Source organism: Bos indicus, chromosome 23 (genome assembly GCF_029378745.1).
Source record: "Bos indicus isolate NIAB-ARS_2022 breed Sahiwal x Tharparkar chromosome 23, NIAB-ARS_B.indTharparkar_mat_pri_1.0, whole genome shotgun sequence".
NCBI classification, from domain to species: Eukaryota; Metazoa; Chordata; class Mammalia; order Artiodactyla; family Bovidae; genus Bos; species Bos indicus.
Genome location: NC_091782.1, coordinates 18,603,625 through 18,624,169, shown reverse-complemented (window position 1 = coordinate 18,624,169; position 20,545 = coordinate 18,603,625). Strand labels below are relative to the sequence as shown.

At 47.5% G+C, this 20,545-nt stretch overlaps 2 protein-coding genes across 5 annotated transcripts in view; one reads left to right on the top strand and one right to left on the bottom strand.

The window, feature by feature from the left end:
- Positions 1-2,463: 2,463 nt before the first annotated feature.
- GTPBP2 (GTP binding protein 2) lies at positions 2,464-17,285 on the top strand. 3 transcript variants are annotated; one of them, XM_070778034.1, is made up of 12 exons: positions 2,464-2,483; positions 4,908-4,934; positions 5,422-5,606; positions 5,901-6,009; positions 6,466-6,663; positions 6,965-7,139; positions 7,273-7,492; positions 7,914-8,049; positions 8,169-8,227; positions 8,769-8,940; positions 9,388-9,552; positions 9,782-11,064. In XM_070778034.1, exons 3-12 carry the CDS (start codon positions 5,473-5,475, stop codon positions 9,956-9,958), a joined length of 1,545 nt encoding a protein of 514 aa, XP_070634135.1. In that variant the 5' UTR covers positions 2,464-2,483; positions 4,908-4,934; positions 5,422-5,472; the 3' UTR covers positions 9,959-11,064. The 3 variants fall into 3 exon arrangements, with proteins under 3 accessions (XP_070634135.1, XP_019841499.2, XP_019841498.2); XM_019985940.2 differs by lacking the exons at positions 2,464-2,483; positions 9,782-11,064 and adding exons at positions 2,891-3,104; positions 11,976-17,285; XM_019985939.2 differs by lacking the exon at positions 2,464-2,483 and adding an exon at positions 2,892-3,104.
- The window catches only part of POLH (DNA polymerase eta), a 29,229-nt gene continuing 21,418 nt past the window's right edge, over positions 12,735-20,545 (bottom strand). For both annotated transcript variants that reach the window (XM_019985936.2, XM_070778033.1), the window contains 3 exons: positions 20,363-20,428; positions 16,438-16,607; positions 12,735-14,715 (listed from right to left, as the gene is read on the bottom strand). In XM_019985936.2, coding sequence (XP_019841495.1) covers positions 13,824-14,715; positions 16,438-16,607; positions 20,363-20,428 — 1,128 coding nt within the window. In that variant the 3' untranslated portion in view covers positions 12,735-13,823. The remainder of the gene's footprint in view (positions 14,716-16,437; positions 16,608-20,362; positions 20,429-20,545) is intronic.

The window sequence follows — 20,545 nt, the reverse complement described above, 5'->3', positions numbered from 1 at the left end:
ATCCAGCCATCTCATCCTCTGTCGTCCCCTTCTCCTCCTGCCCCCAATCCCTCCCAGCATCAGAGTCTTTTCCAATGAGTCAACTCTTTGCATGAGGTGGCCAAAGTACTGGAGCTTCAGCTTTAGCATCGTTCCTTCCAAAGAACATCCAGGGCTGATCTCCTTGTAGTCCAAGGGACTCTCAGGAGTCTTCTCCAACACCATGGTTCTAAAGCATCAATTCTTCGGTGCTCAGCTTTCTTCACAGTCCAACTCTCACATCCATACATGACCACTGGGAAAACCATAGCCCTAACTAGACAGACCTTTGCTGGCAAAGTAATATCTGCTTTTCAATATCCAGGGAAGTAGTAATAAAAATAGATAAGTGTTAGGTGATAGAGACCAAGAGAACAAGTGTGTTTCAGGAAACAGGAACCAGCGATCAAAACACTCCATAAAAAGCATAATGATTAAAATACTGTGGTATTGGCTTAGGAATAAACAAAACGGAAGAGAGTCAAGAAACAGATTAATGTATCAATATGTATATAGGTCTCAGCAATGATGAGGCTGACTCTTCGAAGCAAATAATTTCAAACAACTCCCTATGCATTTAGGAGGGGGAAAAATTAGTTCCCATTATACATTCTACATAAAGATACATTCCAAATCAATTAAACATATAAACATAGAAATAAACCTCAAAACTCTTAGAAAAAAATACTGGAGAATTATTCATAATTTAGGAGTGGGGTTGGCCTAGACATGACACAAAACCAAGAAAATATAAAGAATTGCTAAATCTGATTTTAAAATGTATGTAAAGATACTATACATAAAGAATGAATGACTAATTATGTACCAGGAAAAAAGTCTGCGTGTGTACATCCATTATTTACCCCACAGGCAACCACCTCATAAGCACCTCATAAGCAACCCTTCCAGGAAACTAAACACACATATCACCTTCCATCTCCCAGGACCCTGATCTCCTCCTGGGCAGAATTCCCTGCTCCTCCTACTCCTCTGCCAGCCTTCACTCCTGTCTGCGGTAAGCCAGGTGGTATAAAATCGGATATCAGAATGGGCTATCCCACTCCATCTCTTAAAAGAAGGGAATTGGAAAGAATGAAGTGAAACTGTGTGGGGGACAGCTGAAAGATCTGTGATGATGAGAGTACAAGTGTTATCAGGTGACTGCAGCAGACCCTGGTTATCAAGAGAGCCCAGTGGTGGTGGTGGTGGTGGTGATAATGTTGGAGGAATAGTCTTAGCTCTCGCTTCCAATCCTCATCTTTCTTCAGCTGTCTCACTCAGCCCCTAAGTAGCAGTTTTCCTGGTGGGGTTGTGTCCCTGGCTGTCTGCAACATAACCTTCCTTTAGCTGAACAGGATACAGAAGTCACAGCTTGAAGGACCCATAATTGGTTGGGTCTGCTAAGCCCTTTTGCAGATTTTGGTCCTTCTGCTTTCACCGGTTTGGGGAGTTATGCCACGTGGACAGCATCTACCTGATCAGTAACCTGCCTTCCTCCTTGTGGTCCTGGGGAGAAAGCCATGGACTTCAGCAGGTCTGAACCTCTGCAAGGATCACCAGAGGTAAGCCACTGGTGCTAATTTTCCAAGGAAAACTGAGGTCTGCAGGGAAGGGTTTATTTCTAGGCTGCGTTTGAGGATCTCGCTGTTTGTGAAGAGAGGGGAAGTGGACATACAATGGGTGAGTGGTGAGTCACGAGACAGCCACGGGGCTGGGAACTGAACTCTGGCGTCCTGACTCCCAGCTCAGCAACACCAACTGCTTCTCCACTCTGCCTTTCTAGTGTGTTGTACACTGGTTTATGTCACTGAATGTGTTTACTCTTTGCTGACTGCAAGAGCCCTAAAGAGCAAGAGAGTTGACAGCTTGGCAAGAAAGTCAAAAGTCAGCAGTCCCCTGGGCCCTTTGCCAAGTTTCTATTCCAGGCAACTTCCCCCGCCCTCGCAGCGGTTGACGTAACCCGAGCCCCAGCCCCGCCCAAGTAGGGGCCAGGCCCCTCCTACACCCCCTGGTTGTTTTAAAACCAAACTCGGTTCTCCCGGATTGGTTCTGCTTCAAAATAAAGGGGAGGGGTAATACTCGCTGCGGGCACTCGCTGCAGGGCAGGGCTGGTTTATAGATTCAGGCCTCGTGTCGGGGCTACCGCGGTGTCTCGGGCTGCTAAAACCAGCCCCCGGAGGGTGCCAGCCCGGTAATAAAGCAGTGACCACTGTGTAAAGGTGGCATAATCATCGTAACAATAAAAGCCATAATTAGGCTAACCACCATCCGCCTCCGCCCTGGCATTGGTCCTGACTCACCCAGAAGGCACGCATGCCATTGAGGGAGAAACTGAGGCATGGGCGGAACCAGTAGGCTGGAGGGACAAGTCGCCCTGAATTCTTCAGCTCTCCAGGTCCAAAACATCTTGTCTGCGATCGCGTTAAGGGGCCAAATCCAGAAGCGCCTACAAGGCTAGATTCTATGTAAGCTCCCCCGACTCCAGTGACTGCCCCACCTCCAGGCCCCTGGAAAAGACCCGCTCAGCTCTCGGAGACTGGAACCAGACTACAGCTCCCTTAGGCCTTTGCGCGCAAAGCCGCGCTCCTTGCCTACGCCTAGAAGCCACCCGCGGCCCCTTGCGCCGCGATGCCTCCTGGGAGTTGTAGGGCTGCGGCGAACTCTTTCCAGGGAGCTCCTAGGCCTAAGGACTCTATATCCCATGGTGCTCCGCGGTTGTTTCTGACGCGACCCGGAGGCCAGGGGATGCGGGGGCGTGGCCTGCCCAGGGCCCCACCCCGCTCTCCTCTGGCTGGCCCGACTCGGCCGTGGCAGTAGGCGCGGCGGCGGCGGCGGAGTCCGCGGCGGCGGCGGTGGCGGCGGGGGGGAGGGGCCGGGCGGGGGGCTGGCGGCAGCGGCGGATGGACTCGCGGGTATCGGAGCTGTTCGGCGGCTGCTGCCGGCCCGGAGGGGGCCCGGCCGTGGGCGGAACCCTCAAGGCTAGGGGCGCCGGCGGCGGCAGCAGCTGCGGTGGCCCGAAGGGGAAGAAAAAGAACGGAAGGAACAGAGGGAGCAAAGCAAACAACCCCCCGTACCTGCCCCCCGAGGTGAGCACCTGATAAGTGGCGGGGTCAGAGGTAACCACTCCTTCCGGTACCGGGACTCCAGGAAGGCGGGACAGAGAGAAATAGTACCCCCTTCCGGTGTCATAGACCCCTGAGAAGAGGAGAACCGTTTTTTCCGGTCCAAGGACCCCAGGGAGAAGGGACAGAAAGACTGGGCCTCCATTCCTGTGTTAGGACCCTGGGGAGGAAGAGTTGGGAGGGCGGCGGGAGTCTCCCCACTCTGATCTAAGGAACTCCAGGTGAAGTGGGGAAAGGCGGTCCCATCCGCATCCCTTGGGAAGAGCAGAGTAGAATGCCCAAGCCCTTTTCCTGTGCAACTGAAGGAAAGGAGACTGCATCCTGGGAAGTGAGCAGTTAGAGTTTTCTAAACTTGTTCCAGGGAGGAGAGGAGTACCGGGAAAAGAGCAATATGTTCCCTCCCTCTCCACACACACAAACACAAGCAGAGAACACTCAGGCTAAGTCCTCCCGCCCTTTGCCTGTCCTACGAGGAAGTGTGCACAGCCTCCACCTTCCTGCTCCAGCTGTTCCCTAAGGCAGACAATAATTGCTACTTTGTCCCTCTATAGAAAAGGAGGACACAGGAGAAGAGCCTCATCCAGTGGTTGTCAAACTTGAGCACGTTAGAGAATCACCTGCTGCACCCCTAAAATTTCTGATTCAGTAGGTCAAAGGTGTCCCTGATAATCTGTATTTCTTACAAGTTCCCAGGTGATGCGAATGCTGCTGGTCCTGGGACCACACTTTGAGAAACTTTAGCCTAGACCATCATCCTTGTATCAGTATTCTGAAGCCACTCATTCTAATTTTTCATGTCCAGCAAAATGAAAAAAAGGAAGGTCTCTGTTGATGGGGAAAGGTCTCCTTTACACTCCCATGGGATTATCAGTGAAGACCTATAAGAGCCTGAGAGTCAAAGAGCCTTGAAGGGATGGAATGATGACAGGAAGGGGAGAAGGAAAATGAAATGGCCAGGGAGGAGGAGTGCAGAAATACAGGACTGGCAGGACAGGCAAATCTCATATCCTTTTGCACCTGAGAGGGGAAGGCTCGGGCAATAGGATACTTCTGTGTTGGGTCATCTGATATAGGGAAGGGGAGGGGGTGGTGTGATGGACTCAAGATTTCACCTCAGCTGGGGCGCGAGGGCTAGGGGGCAGAAGGGGAAAGGCCACAGTGGTCTGGTTTGTGGTGTCTGCCTCCTTCATTATCTTTTCTGAGTTTCTTCATCTCAACCGCAACTTTGGAGACTTGACTCTTCCTTCACCTGGCTCCTCTCTCACTGGGTTTGTAGTGACCAGTGCTGAGCTCACCCTCTGGCACTGCTCCAAAACCTCTTGCAACCTCTTACTCTTGGTGTCATCAGCTGAAGGGCGGGCAGGAAGGAAATGGTGTCTCAGACCAGTGGCAAAGAACGGCCTCCACAGCCTGGACATGGAGAAGACACAGACGTGGGAACAGCAATTTGAGGCCCTAGAAGGAAGGAAAGAGGGTGATCTTACATCTAAGAAGAGCATGCTGCCAGTGATCCAAAAAAGAGGGACTCAGGGTTCCGTTCCTGGCTTAGATAGATGACTGACTGTGTTCTTGGAGGCCTTTCCTTCAGAGAGGTCACCCTGGAACTGAGTACAGGGCTAGTCTGCCATGACCTTTGACAGACACCTAAACAAAGTGCAGCTCAAGCTTCCTGCTCTCATAAGTTAGCTGCCTGAACCCCACTGGGAATCGGGGAAGTAAGGGTTAGGCCTGGACAGTGTGTGGTAACAGCTCCCTGTTTCTTTTCAGGCTGAAGATGGAAACATCGAATATAAAGTGAGTCTTAGGCTGGGGAGGGGCAGGTTGTCCTTGGTGTGGGATGATTTTCTATGATCCTTCTAACTTTATGCTCTATACTGCTGCAGTCCATTGGGTCGCTAAGAGTCAGACACAACTGAGGGACTTCACTTTCACTTTTCACTTTCATGCTTTGGAGAAGGAAATGGCAACCCACTCCAGTGTTCTTGCCTGGAGAATCCCAGGGACGGGGGAGCCTGGTGGGCTGCCGTCTATGGGGTCGTACAGAGTCGGACACGACTGAAAAGCAACTTAGCAGCAGCAGTCATTTAAAGATGTGGTTCAGAGTAAGGGCTCTGTACCTCATTCTGTTGGAAGAGGACGCGCTGTCCGAAGAGGTCAGGGATGAGGGTGGTTAAGAGGGAAGGGAAGGCCCTGGTCCTTGCAGCAGGACAGATGGGGAACCTGTGGGGTCAGGAGGAACATCTCTGACTTTTTCTTCTCATGATACTTCACCTGCCCTAAGCTGAAGCTGGTGAATCCATCCCAGTATCGTTTTGAGCACCTGGTGACCCAGATGAAGTGGCGGCTCCAGGAGGGCCGTGGTGAGGCCGTCTACCAGATTGGGGTAGAGGACAATGGGCTGCTGGTGGGGCTGGCTGAGGAGGAGATGCGGGCTTCCCTCAAGACCCTGCACCGGATGGCAGAGAAGTATGCTTCCCTTTGGTCCTCCTTTCCCTAAATCCCCAGGACCTGCCTTCTCTGGACAAAGGGCTGAAGTGGGGAGGGTTAGTTTTCTGGGGTCCTCTGCCCTGGACCCAGGCTTTTTGCCCCTTGACTTAAGGTTCATTTGTGTCAAGGGAGCTGTGGATGCAGGATAGATTGGAGGCAGGTAGGAAGTGGAGTAAGGTGTTCGGAGCTCTGGGGGAAGTATGAGAAGGCCATGGGTCCAGGGGGGATGGGGAGTACAGGTGAGATGTGGCAGCTGTGGCCTTGCTGTGACAGAGTCGGGGCAGACATCACTGTTCTCCGGGAGCGAGAAGTGGACTATGATAGCGACACACCCCGGAAGATCACCGAGGTGCTAGTACGAAAGGTTCCTGACAACCAACAGGTGGGTCCCCACCCCTTCCTGTTTCTCACACCCCTGCTCCCTGGGAAGGTCCTATGGTGGCAGACTCTTCCCTGGCCTGGGACTCTGAGATTTGGTCCCCAGAGACTGCCTATGCCTTTTTTTTCTGGTTGGACTGGGTCTTTGTTGGTGTGCACCGGCTTTCTCTAGTTGGTGAGCAGGGGCTACTCTCCATTGTGGTGCATGGGCTTCTCATCCTGGTGGCTTCTCGTTGCGGAGCACCGGCTCTAGGTGCACAGGCTACAGTAGTTGTGGCTCCTGGGCTTTGTTGCTCCCCTGCACGTGCAGTCATTCTGGACCAGGGATCAACCATGTCTCCTGCATTGGCAGGCAGATTCTTACCCACCACACCGCCGGGGAAGTCCCTGCCGCTGCTTTTGACCTTTCAGTGGACAGAGGTGAGGGGTTGGAACCTGACCTCTGACAATTCATCTGCAGTTCCTGGACCTCCGTGTGGCTGTCCTGGGGAATGTGGACTCAGGGAAGTCAACTCTGCTTGGAGTCCTGACCCAGGGAGAGCTGGACAATGGGCGGGGCCGGGCTCGGCTCAACCTTTTCCGCCACCTGCATGAGATTCAATCCGGCCGGACCTCCAGCATCAGCTTTGAGATCCTGGGCTTTAACAGCAAGGGAGAGGTGCATGCAATCACCGGGACCCAGTGGGACCAGACTCTGAGGATGGGATGGTAGTGGTGAAGGACAGAGTGAGGGCAGAGTGTGGAGACTTTGTGGAGTAGTGTAGATGAAGGAAGGCCCGAGGACACTGAACCCGCTGTGACCTCCTTAGAAAACAAACAGGGAATCAACTGAACTAAATCCTCAGTGGGGGCTCAGGGTTAAGAGGCAGGGTTACCCAGGGACTGGTTTAGGTCCTGGCAGATCTTGCAGGGTTGGGGAGGCTGGCCAGGGGCACTGAGAGCCCGGGGCTCTGGGCCAGGTGGTGAATTACAGTGACTCACGGACGGCAGAAGAGATCTGTGAGAGCAGCTCCAAGATGATCACCTTCATCGACCTGGCAGGCCACCACAAGTACCTGCACACCACCATCTTCGGCCTCACCTCCTACTGCCCCGACTGCGCCCTGCTCCTCGTCAGTGCAAACACTGGGATCGGTAAGAGGCGTCGGTGCAGGGGCGGGGTCACTCTTCTCCCCGGGCCCCTACACATCTGGGAGCCAGACCACCTCTCCTCTTGCTCTCTCCCCATTCCCGCATCCTGACTCTCCCGCCCGCCTTCTCTGAGCAGCTGGCACCACACGGGAACACCTGGGGCTGGCACTGGCCCTGAAAGTGCCCTTCTTCATCGTGGTCAGCAAGGTGGACCTGTGTGCCAAGACCACCGTGGAGAGGACAGTACGCCAGCTAGAGCGGGTCCTCAAGCAGCCTGGCTGCCACAAGGTTCCCATGCTGGTCACTTCCGAGGACGATGCCGTTACTGCTGCACAGCAGTTTGCCCAGTCCCCCAAGTAAGGCTTTCCCACTCCAGAATCCTCAGGGAAGGCCGCCACAGGGCCCTGGAGCACGGGGTACCCCTCGCCTTCCCTACAGACCAGACCAGTTCCGGCTCAGTTCTGTGGTTTTCCAGGTTGGGATTGTGGGAGGGAGTCTTTGCTGAAGGCTGGATCCTTCCCCCAACCAGCTTTGCTGACCCCTGGAAGCCTAGAGGCAAAGCGCTGTGCCAGACGTTTGCCATCTCCCTGGGCTCTGGGATGGGTCTCACGTGCCAAACTCATAGAGAGAGGCCCCAAGCTCCTGAAATGGTTACCAGATAGGAGAGGGCAGCCCCTGTCCACTCTGAGAGAGGCTTGCCTTTCCATGTAGGGGCTCCAGCCACTGCCTCCTATTTGGAACTTTCCTCATCTGCCCATTTTCTGCCTCCCTCTACAGCATCACCCCTATCTTCACACTGTCCAGTGTGTCTGGAGAAAGCCTGGACCTGCTCAAAGTCTTTCTGAATATTTTGCCTCCACTCACCAATAGCAAAGAGCAGGAGGAGCTCATGCAGCAGCTGACAGAGTTCCAGGTAATTGGCCATCTGGACAGGCAGTCAGCCAGGGAACTAGGAGGGACTAATCCTGAGCCCAGAGTCTGTTTTGAGGTTTTAGAGCTGCCAGCCCTTGATAGAATCTTCTTTGGCTTCAGGTGGATGAAATCTACACGGTACCAGAAGTGGGCACAGTTGTTGGAGGGACGCTTTCCAGGTGAATTGCCTTTCTTGTTATCTACCCCACTCAGCCCTTACACACCCAAGGACCTGAAAACATCATAGCTCACAGGCCACCCTGGCGGTGAACAGATGTGCTTGTTTGTAGATGAGGCTTTCACCATCAGAGATGGAGAAAGCCCATAAATTGGCTTATAAGGGAAGAAACTTGCCACTTCTTAGGATCCTTCAGGCCTCTGCAGGGGGAAGTCTGAGTCTTGACCCCACGAAGACACCTAGAGTGCATTCAGCTGACTTCATTGCCACCAGGGAAACAAGGTCCCCTGAAACTCTGCCCAAGGGCATGATTGCTCTTTCAGGAATCAGGTGGTCAGTGTTAAGCCAGGAGGTCCCTGTCTGCCAGGCTCTGCTGGTGTGAGCCTTCAGTCTGGACTGGGGCAAGGCAGTCATCTCCTTAGCTTTGAGTCACAATTTGGAGTCTTTCTCCCCAACCTGAGGGACTCAGAAGGGAATGACCTAGTAGAGAAGTACGTGTGGGGCTTAGGCTGACGCTGTGCCTCCTGCCCTCTGGGCTGCAGTGGGATTTGCCGTGAGGGGGACCAGCTGGTGGTGGGCCCCACGGATGACGGCTGCTTCCTGGAGCTCAGAGTTTGCAGCATCCAACGCAACCGCTCTGCCTGTCGTGTGCTGCGAGCTGGTCAGGCCGCTACGCTGGCCCTCGGAGACTTTGACAGATCTCTCCTTCGCAAGGTGAGGTGGAAGGGTGGGTTGGAGAGAAAACACAAAGAAAAGTGCCTGGGAGGCTGGCTGCTTGAAGGAGAAGCATCAAAGGTGCTTCAGGGGAACTCAGAGGGAACATGGTCTCTAACCCAAGAGGGCTGTCCGGGTATGGACAGACACTGTCTGGGTATGGAGAAGGCTTAGGATACTCACAAAGCACAGATCGCTAAATGTGAATCATTGTGTCACAACCCTAGTGTCTAGGACTCTGAAAATACCAAGCATTAGAAGGGTTAGAGGACACAGGTGGGTAAGGGAGGGCTCCTTAAAGAGAAGGGTTTTCAGTCGGGTTTTCAGTCTTCTGAGGTCTTTGTGTTTGAAGTCCTAGAGGAAGCTGTAAAGGGTGTGAGGGCGGCCAGGGAGGAGACACTAATGTGAGGTCTGCCCTTCCTGAGTGTGAGGGCTCTGCCTCCCCAGGGCATGGTGATGGTGAGCCCAGAGATGAATCCCACCATCTGCTCAGTGTTCGAGGCAGAGATAGTCCTGCTGTTCCATGCCACCACCTTCCGGCGAGGCTTCCAGGTGACAGTTCATGTGGGCAATGTACGCCAGACAGCAGTGGTGGAGAAGATCCATGCCAAGGTGAGGGGACCCAGCCATGCCCCCGTTTTCCCAGGGAACAGTCAGAATTCTCCTGCATCCAGAAAGGAGGGAAGCCTGTCCCCAGACTCAGAGACCTCCCTTATCCCTCCAAGGGGACAAAGCCCCACTTGGGGTGGGTAGATGCCTGCTCAACCCTCGAGGGTGGAGGGCCAAGACTAGTAGAGACAAGAGGCATGGTCCAGGGCCAGTGACCGTGTATCTGCTGCAGGACAAGCTGCGGACAGGGGAGAAGGCAGTGGTACGTTTCCGCTTCCTGAAACACCCAGAGTACCTGAAGGTGGGCGCCAAGCTGCTGTTCCGGGAGGGTGTCACCAAGGGCATCGGCCATGTCACCGATGTGCAAGCCATTGCAGCAGGAGAGGCCCAGGCCAACATGGGCTTCTGAACTCCAAGCGGGCACAGCTCTTCTGCTGTCCCTACAATACAAAAGGTGACTTCCGGCCATGCTGCCCCCCACGTTGGCGGCTGTGTGTTAGTAGGCTAGAGAGAGGGGGTGCTCTCCACTGCCTGCTCCCTGCCACCTTTTCTGGAGACATGCCAATCTAGGTATGACCAGGGAGGGGCAGTCAGTCGTGAGGGAGAAGACAGGAGAATTCAGGGCAGTGCTCAGTAGCCTAGTGTTCACCTGGTTGGCTCATCAAGCTTGGCAACCCTGCGGCCTGTCTACCGGAGGGAGCTGACCACTGCCACACCGGCCCCACTGTCAGGACTGGGCATGATCCACTGGTGTGGTTCTTGCACGTCAGGAATTGTCACAACTGCTGGGGGTGGTCCTCGAAAGCTCTCCTTTTTCTATACCTCTTCTCAAGGCCATGTAAGTTGCCCACCTCTACTTGACTGTGGACAAAAGACCTCTGCTCCGGGCCATCAGGTGGCCCAGGGTCTGAAGAAAAGGCACAGGGACAGTGAAGGCAGAGCTCCCACCCTGTGCCAAGACACAAGGCCAGCTCCTCAGCTTTCTCCCCCTTCCCTTCTTCATTCAAGGGCCACGTCCCCCGTTTCTCCTCTCAAAGGCCCCACAGGTGCTATTTGTTGTGCTGGCCCAGGTGTGGGGCCGCCAAGCTAAGACTTGGCCAACCGAGGGTCAGCTGCATGTCAGTCAGTCTTGTCCCTGCCTCCGCAGTGATCTGTTGATTTTAACGCTGGATCAACCAGTATGTTTTACTTTCCCCGACCACAGCTCCCCGTCCCACACCCTCACCTCCCCTCTGGCCCCATGTAAGTCCTCTCTTGTTTTAGTAGTTTGCAGTGAGCATCCCTTTCCCTCTGTTGCAGGGAACCTGGAGGAAAGGGAAAGATGTTGCCATATTTCCTACTCCTTAGGGCATGGATTCCCTCCTTTCCCTTTGTTAGTGTCCTGGGTTCCCATGGACTCAGGGATTTGGTTGAGGTTTCTCTGCGTGTATGTATATATATATATATACACATACATACATATATATATTTAAATACACATATATATATTGTACAGAATAAAAATGTTTTATTGAACACACCGTGCTTATGTTTAAGCCCCAGGCTCATCTTCCAGAGCTGAATTCCTCTCGAGGATCAGAGAAAAGCAAAACCCTTATGCTGCTAAGCCCTAATGGGGGGAAAGAACCCATCCGGCCTCGTGTTCACCCTGCGTCCTTTCCTCTCCCCCACTTGCGGTCAGTGTCCCAGTGCTGTGACTTAAGTATGCTGGCTTGGTTTGCATAGTTCTTTGAGCAGAATAGAAAGTCAAACTGTCACCTTTCCAGCTAAGACAGGTACCCACCCTGTACTTGAGGGGCTGGCCACTTGCTCATGGTCACAGGGTTACATAAGGAGGCTGATGACTGCCCCATCAGAGATTCAGAGATAAGCATGCCAGCTATGTAGTGATGGGTAGAACTTAAGAGACATGGCAATCTGATCCTCACTCTTTTCCTAGCAATGCAAAGTGTAGTGAGGTTCATATTATAGTCTAAACTGACTTTTTGGAGCTGAAGGCTACCCACTGAAACCTGTCTTCTTCCTGTTTGTGTTCAGAGTACCTGACTACCACATTCTATGGGTGGAGAAATATGGCTCAAGGTTAAAGTCCAATGCAAAAAACAGGGACTACATTTGCAGTACTGATCCTTGCAAAAGAAATTTAATAATAAATGTGGCCTATGGTCCCAGGGGTATTCTGCCTTCAGAGTATTAAAGTGAGCCTCCCTACCATTCAGGCTTCGCTGCCCTTTTTGGCCACACTGCACAGCATGAAGCATCTGTTCCCTGACACCAGGGATCAAATCTGCACCCCCTGCAGGGGAAGCACAGTCCCTTGGCTGCTTTTTAAATATCGCTGGTTTAACTGGCTACTAAGAAGCCTGTGGTTGAAGAATTTCCTACTGGTGTTGGGAACTAAAAACCCTTTACTTCCTTCCGTACAGCTGCTCATAAACTGCTATGAGGGAAGGCTGCAGTCACCATGAAGGTACTACAGGTCTTGCCCAACACTGGCCCTTGCACATCTGTCTGCATCCCCAAGAAACCAAGGTGTGCCTCCGGTGTGGCCTCGTTGGTTCTTCACTAGTGCTCCCTCTCCCCTCCCCCGAGGACCGCTCCTGGCCTCTAGAAGGCCACTGGAACCAAAGTTTCTACCACAGTGCTTTTCTGTATGACTTCTTCCTGTCTACTGAAGTGTTAACAATTTGTTCAACTTGATCTGTACAGCACCCAAAGGAGATTTCTTTTCAAACTTCTCCCTAGATTAAGAAAGGAAGTTTTAGAAAATGATACTGAGACATCTCCACAAACTAGTGAGGCACTCTGCATTGATACAGCACTGAGAAGGATGAAAAAGTGTATAGTAGTCTGTACATTTTTAGTGTTAGTTCCCCTAATCCTAAAATTTTCACTCTGTATTCATCCAGTGAATATCAAGGACCTATTGTGTGCAAAGCACTGTGAAGAATTCTTTTTTTTTTCTTCCCATTTTAAATATTTATTTGGTTGCACTGGGTCTTCATTGCTGCCTGTGGGATCTTTAGCTGCAGCATGTGGGATCTAGTTCCCTGACCAGGGATTGAACCCTGGGCCCCCTGCATTGGGAGCACGGGAGTCTTAGCCACTGGACCACCAGGGAAGTCTCTGTGAAGAAGTCTTGCCTTGAAGAAATCTACAGATCTGGTAAGGAAGAGCCATGTACATGGTAAGTACTGTCTTTTATTAGATACTTAACACAAAAGTGGAAAGTATTTTTGGAGGAAGAACTAATTTGCTAGACACAGTGGTTTTCAAATATTCCCCCTTCAAACTGTAGGTCCCCAATTTATAAATAAGCTAAAATAAGCCTAAAAGTACTGGTTTGAGTACATGTACCTTATGCCCCCATCACTCAGTTGACCTTTGGTTGGCTTCTCTGTGTAATCAACATGTCCCACATCAGAAAAGCCACAGCTGACAGCCACACACATAAGCAAAGTAAGTATACAGTAATATAAACAGACAAGTGCAAAAAGCTACAATAATTCATTTAAAACCTTAAGCTAAATAAATATTCACACTTCAATAGGAAAGAGCTGAACAGGGCAGTGACCCTGAAGGCTCAAGCACTTCCCTCTTAAATGTGTATTTAGGGTCTAAGGAAATGACATTGCCCAGAGGACAGTTATTATTTTCTCGATCAAATTCATTTCTCAAGTTCATTAATACACAGATTCAGCAGGGGTGGGGATGAGGCTGGAGAACACATTCCTTTGTGTTGCTGCTGGTCCTCAAAATCGCACTGGGAGTAACAAGGTCCTGGACAAGGTGACTTGCTTGAGGACATATTCTAAGAGGCAAAGCCAGGTTTGGAACCAGATCTCTTAGGCTCCAAGGCTCAGGCATTCTAAACTGACACTGCTTCCCTGCTGCTGCTGCTGAGTCGCTTCAGTCGTGTCCGACTCTGTGAGACCCCATAGACGGCAGCCCATCAGGCTCCCCCGTCCCTGGGATTCTCCAGGCAGGAACACTGGAGCGGGTTGCCATTTCCTTCTCCAATGCATGAAAGTGAAAAGTGAAAGACTAACAATTAAAAAAACAGTTATGATCTGAAAAATGAGTTTTTACATCCTTATCAGCAATAGGATTTGAATCCATGCCTACAAAGAGATGGGAGCCTTAACTCAAGATCTGGATTATTTTTCTTATTAAAAATTTCATGCAGTTATAAGTCTCCTTGAGAAGTGAACTTATTCCCACCTCCCAGGTTACAGATAAAATATTACCACCCTGCTGCAAGCCTGAGGGCAGCACTAGTGTGTTAATGGCTTAAAAAATGATTCCAGTGTCTGCATGCCCTCAGGCCTGGGCCGTTTATTATTTGAGGCCAGAGGGCTCTTGGGATTTCTTTTGCTTTGAGGAGAACTGGCAGGAACAACCTGCGGGTTTGAGGAGTGGGGCTGCAAAAAGGAGTTCTGTAACTCCAATGCAAAGTGATAGTCTGAGTGTTCTGGCATGTCCCACACAGGTACCAGAGAGCCACACTTCTCGCAGGGCACTTGGTCCTCAGCAGCCAGAAAACTGGAGGTCATAGTTGCCTTCTGAGCCACCTCCAGAGCAGATGTGGAAGTTAAAGAAGCAAGGCTGCTGAGGCTGTTCTGGGCCAAATCCATCTCTGTGGGAGTTGTTTTGGGGGATCCTAGCTTCAACATCTTTTCACAGTCAGGGGCACAATCTGGATTCTCTGTTGGAAAACAGTTTGGTAACTCTTTAGGACTGGACTGTGGCTTCTGTGAAGGGAAGAAAACTGAAGGATTAGTGAGCTGCTTCTGCTTTAGAAGCAGACTTTTCTGCTTAAAGAAGGGCTCGGTTCCCATAGTATGACTGCTTTGGAAAGGTAATGAGGGCTTGGATGATGGGCTCATGGGGGCCTGTGTAGTGGCAGTAGGAGAAGAAAGTGAAGCTTCTTTGACTTTCTGCTTTTCTGCAGCTTTCTGGAAGAACGATTCCAGAGAAGTCGTTGCCTTCTTAGGGGTTGTCACTGCTGGGCCACTTCCCTGGGTCTTGGCTTCTGAACTGGTGATTGGCACTTTCGGCAGAGAACTTGGGTCACTGCTCAAGAAGGTGGTGATGTCTGGGCCAGGTGAAGGGGTAGAGGAACAGAATTTGGTAGCACAGAGGAAAAGCATTATAAGGGGAGGGGCCCTGTATAGAACGTGAAAAAATAGATTAGCCGCAGGTGACACATTAAGTTTCTAAATGACTGGGACTCTGGTTCTGCCACAAAAGGAAATTATCACTATCTCAAACTTTGGGGTATATTGGGTTAATACAGATTCAGCGGACCTGGGATGGGTACAGAATCTGCCATTCTAACAAGTTCTCAGGTGATGCTGATGTGGCGGTCTAGGACCACACCCTGAGAACCACTGGCTTTGGTGAACACCCAGCAAGCAGGATGTGTAAGTTGGCTCCCCTGACAAGTGGGTTTACTGTTTTCATGATACTGCTGCACAGCTGCTGAAATTCACGGGTGAGGCAAGACACTATCTAGAGCTACAAAAAAGTTTAAAAATATTTAGACTGGAAAGACTTGAAAAAAAATGCTCTATGCAGTTTTTAAACAGAACCTGAACTCTTGATTTTCAACTCTGGAATTTATCTAGAGAATGAAATTTCACAACTGCTTTTGATTACCTAGCCTAGTCTCAGAAATACTAGAAATTTCTAGAAATACTTCAAGAAATTTCTGTCATAAAGTTCCTCATTATATCTCATTATCCAAATAAATTTTCACATAAGTTGAATTTCAGAAGATGAAAATGTGCTTTTATATACAGATTTAGTCCCTCAATGAGGTAAAGGGTAAATGCTATTTTAAGATTATTATGACAGTATCTCACTATTCTCTTTCATGCTTTGAGACAGTCTTATAATCAGATACTATTATGCTTCCCTGCCAATATAATATTTTATACTCTTGGTGAAATGTTATAATCTGTCAGTTGATAAGGTTTAATGTGAACATAGTATCACAATTATCATTTGGTTCAGTAAAATCACTCAATATTTGAAAATAAATACAGTCTTCATTCTTTACTTAGAATAATTTACTTGTTAGTCTTTGTAAATAACAAGTATACCAAGAAGTAAGTATTCTTCAAGTAAGTCTTCTAAGTATTACAAAGACTCTTAACTTTAGAGAGTAATATATTCAGATAAGCAATAACTTAAGATGGCTAACTAAACTTTTCTTTTTATAATCTCTAATGTAGATCTATATTAAACAACCAGTTTATCTTTCTCACATATTATTAATATATTTACCTTGTGAATTTGGAATACTTTTACAATTTAAGAGGCTATGTTAAATAGGATTCCAATACTGAAAAAATCATTACTATCTGAACAGTAAATGAACACACTCCTATATAGAGCTGATTATTTTTAATGGCCAGCTGAAGTGAAATTTATTATTATGACATTTGGTATTACACCAGTGGTGCTTGTAACTGAGTTGGGACGTGAGATAGAGATTATTGGTGAATACAGGTCATTTTCATTATCAAGAAGGATGATTTTAAAATACAATAATCAGACAGTTAAGACAGAAGTTCTCTGAAATTTGTTCTGCATTCCCAAGTAGAACTGGTCATTCCCTGACTATAATTAGTATCAGAAAGGGTAGTATTGGTTCAGTCTGCCGCTCAAACCTATCCCTGGGCACTGGAAGGCACCAAATGTAGACAAAGAGGCTGAACCATGTTTCTGGCATTTCTAATGTGTTCTCTCCCTTAATGCATGACCACCCCTCTCTATAACAGGTCCTGCTACAAAGAACCTACCCTAACTGGAAAGCTTATATACTAATTTTAAATAAAGACAGGGTATGAGTCTCAAACGAAGATGAGCTAGAAGTAAACTCACCATTCAGTCTGGGTTCCTGAAGTGTTACAGTTCCTGATGGTAGCAAATGCATCATGGCTCATCTTGTGAGCATCATAGTGGGTGAGGGCACAACAGCGTCGCAAGCTGCTCAGACGCCTGTCTCCTTGTATGCGCATGCTCACTACCAGCTGAGTGGCCACCCTGTCGTTCTGTGGGTGTAAGAGGATTGAAACAGAACTAAAGTTACCTTGAGCAGCTGGATTCTAATACTGAACTGTGTGAGAGAAAAGAAGCAGGGTGGCATAATGGTTTGGAAATAGGGTTTAATTTTTAAAATATTTGTGCTGTTATATATAATATATATATATATATATATATATATAATGAGTATAAGTAACTGGAGAAGACATAATTTGGGTGACAGAGTATTAGAATATCTAGGATATTTGACAGAATAAATGAAAATGGTTTCTCCTAAATGTTCTTTTGTAGTATCCATGCAGGAAGATTACACAAAGGTCTATAGTACTATATTCTGTGACTGAAGGAAGAGTTCATGTAAGTCATTGAAAGGGGGTCAGGATTGAGTAGTGGATCTCTTCTTAACCCCTCTGATGCTCTCATGCTCAAGAACAGAAGTTTCTACTATCACCTCCTTACAGCCCATCTATAGAAGATACACAGGTAGTGAGCTTGCCTCTAGAAAGCAAGATCACTGACTCACTTTTCAGTGAAATCTAAGTATATGAATCCTGTTGATGCAAAGCAAACTAAGAAAGTAAGGCCAAGAGGCAATAAGGTGACAAGTATACAGAGGGACCCCTCAAAATCAAGATTCCAGTGAGAAGAAATATACTTAAGACAAATAAACCTTTAGGTAAAAATAACATTTTGTATTTTTGTGCATTTTGTAAATACAGCTTATTCAGGTTTGTATGTATCTCGAGAGAATATAAATTCGCAACTACAAAAAAGTCCTTGTTGACTAAAACCAGTTAACTATAACTGTATCAGGCACTATCGAGAGATAAAGGAGAGAACAAAATAAAGTCCAGGCTCTGGAGGATCTTATCTTGTAGTAGGAGCTACATATAATAAACAAGTAGGCTTGTAATAGAAATGACTACAAAGTGAAGCAGAGTAAGGCAGAGAGTGATGGAGGCTGCTGATATGATAGAGGAACTGGGGAGGAAGTGAAGGTGAAATTTACTTGGTGTGTTAAATAAACAGGGAAGAGGCCAGCAGAGTGGAGGCTGTTAGTGGAGTACGTGAGGGGGAAATGACAGGACATGAGGTCAGACTATCAGAGGATAGAGAGATGAGAACGGAGCGACACCTAGTGGGCAACATCAAATAAGCCCATAGCACAACCTCTTTATGTTACCTACTGAAGAACAAAGACCAAATTGCCAACCTTTGTTAGATCACAGAAAAAGCAAGGGAATTCCAGAAAAAAACATCTACTTCTGCTTCACTGACTACGCTAAAGCTTAGACTGTGTAGATCAAAACAAACTAGAAAATTCTTCCAGAGATGGGAGTACCAGACCACCTTACCTGCCTCCCGTGAAATCTGTATGCAGGTCAAGAAACAACAGTTAAAACCAGACATGGAACAATGGACTGGTTCCAAATTGGGAAAGGAGTACATCAAGGCTGTATATTGTCACCCTTCTTCTATGCAAAGTACATCATGCGAAATGCCAGGCTGGATGAAGCACAAGCTGGAATCAAGATTGCCGGGAGAAATATCAACAACATATGCAGATGATACCACTCTAATGGCAGAAAGTGAAGAGGAACTAAAGAGCCTCTTGATGAGGGTGAAAGAAGAGAGTGCAAAAAGTTGGCTTAAAACTCAACATTCAAAAAACTAAAATCATGGCATCCGGTCCCATCACTTCATGGGAAATAGATGAGTAAAAAGTGGAAGCAGTGATAGATTTTATTTTCTTGGGCTCCAAAATCACCGCAGATGGTGACTGCTGCCATGAAATTCAAAGATGCTTGCTTCCTGGAAGGAAAGCTATGACCAACCTAGACAGCATATTAAAAAGCAGAGACATGACTTTGCTAACAAAAGATCTGTATAGTCAAGACTATGGTTTTTCCAGTAGTCATGTAGAGATGTGAGAGTTGGACCATAAAGAAGGCTAAGCAATGAAGAATTGATACTTTTGAATTGTGGTGCTGAAGAAGACTCTTGAGAGTTCCTTGGACAGCAAGAGAGATCAAACCAGTCAATCCTAAAGGAAATCAATCCTGAATATTCATTGGAAGTACTGATGCTAAAGCTGAAGCTCCAATACTTTGGCCACCTAATGCAAAGAGTTGACTCATTGGAAAAGACCCTGATGCTGGGAAAGCTTGAAGGCAAAAGCAGAGGAGGGTGGCAGAGGATGAGATGGTTAAGATAGCATCACTGACTCAATGGAGATGAATTTGAGCAAACTCTGGGAGGTAGTGGAGGACAGAGGAGCCTGGCATGCTACTGTCCATGTGTTGCAAAGTTGGACATGACTTAGTGACTAAACCAAAACAACCAAAGAACATTTACCACCAATTCCACTAAAAAGGGGCAGACAGTTAATTACAGATGATTCCTGACAGTATACAGTTGATGTTTCAACAGGAGAGGACACATCAAGCAATACCATCAGGAAAATGAAAAGAAAATCCACAGAATGGGAGAAAATATTTATATATTATATATTTGACAAGGGATTTGTATCCAGAACACACACAGAAGTTTTAAAACTCAATATAAAGAGACAGCTCATTTCAAAAATGGCAAAGGATCTCAACGGGTATTTCTCCAAATAAAATCAGAAAATAGTCAATATGCACCTGAAAACCACTTTATACCTAGCGACTAAAGAATAAAGATATAGAGAAATCACAAGCCTCTTACATTGCTGGGAGTATAAAATAGTGCAGCAACAGCCTCATGTGCTAACAGAGTTACCATGTGACTCAGTATTCTACTCCTAGGTATATATACGAGGGAAGGGAAAACATGTCTACAGAGAAATCTGTACATGAATGTTCACAGCAACATTACTTATAATAGCCAAAAAGTGGAAACAACTCAAATATCCATTCACTGATGAATTGATAAATAAAATGTGGTATATCCATTCAGTAGAATATTATTGTCATAAAAAGGAATAAAGGACTGATAGATGCTACAATATGAATAAACCTTGGAAACATGTTAAAGATTTCAAGCCAGTCACAAACGGCCACATATAAGATTATTGCACAGATATGAAATGTCCAGAATAGTAAATCTATACAGACAGAAAGCAGACTAGAATTGCCTAGGGCTTGCAGAATAACTATTAGTATCCACTAATACAGGATTAGTACCCACTAATACAGGTACAGGATTTCTTTTTGGGTTATGGAAATGTCCTTAAATTGATTATGGAATAGTTGAACTCTGAAATATATGAAAACTACTGAACTTTATACTGTAAATGGGTGAATTTTATGGTATATAAATATATATATGTATCAATAGTTTTTTTAAAGAGAGAAGATAAACTAATCATATGTTTAATCTTTGCCTTAAGACTCTGTCTCTAGAACTGAATACTTCTTTGTCACATGGACTGTGTTAAAGCTGAATAATTTACAGTCCAATCCCTAAATGTCCTGCTTAACAGTTCTGTACTCTGATGAAGATCCACTGTGTATTCAGAGTTGGAGTGGGATTTAGATAATATACAAAAATGTAAAAGCAAATGGTAATGAGGGAGACAGGAGTAGTCAGGTCTTCACAGATCTAGTCAGCAGTTCACAGATCGAGGTTTTTGAAAATCATATTGAGTTTTACGGCAGTTTTATGGGAAAAGATAAAAGATTTCTTAACATTTTCTAGCTGGTATCTTTTTGTATCTTCTTTCTACTCCATACTGATATTTATATCCCAAAGCTCACCAAAGCAATAAAGAAAATCTTACAGCATTTCGGTCCTTGATGAGTCTCTCCTCTAGTTCCTGGGCTAATTGCAAAAGCCACCATTGCACCTAAAAAAAGTATTGAGATTTTAAACTTTCATTTAAAGACTCTAGGTTTATTATAGAACTCTCAGGTAGCGCTAGTGGTAAAGAACCCGCCTGCCAGTGCAGGAGACCTAAGAGACA

Coding starts and splice junctions, on each gene's coding strand:
- GTPBP2 (XM_019985939.2), top strand. CDS start 2,919: ATGGACTCGCGGGTATCGGAGCTGTTCGGCGGCTGCTGCCGGCCCGGA. Junction 7,493..7,913: donor CAGTTTGCCCAGTCCCCCAA/GTAAGGCTTTCC, acceptor CTCCCTCTACAG/CATCACCCCTATCTTCACAC. Junction 8,228..8,768: donor GTTGGAGGGACGCTTTCCAG/GTGAATTGCCTT, acceptor TCTGGGCTGCAG/TGGGATTTGCCGTGAGGGGG.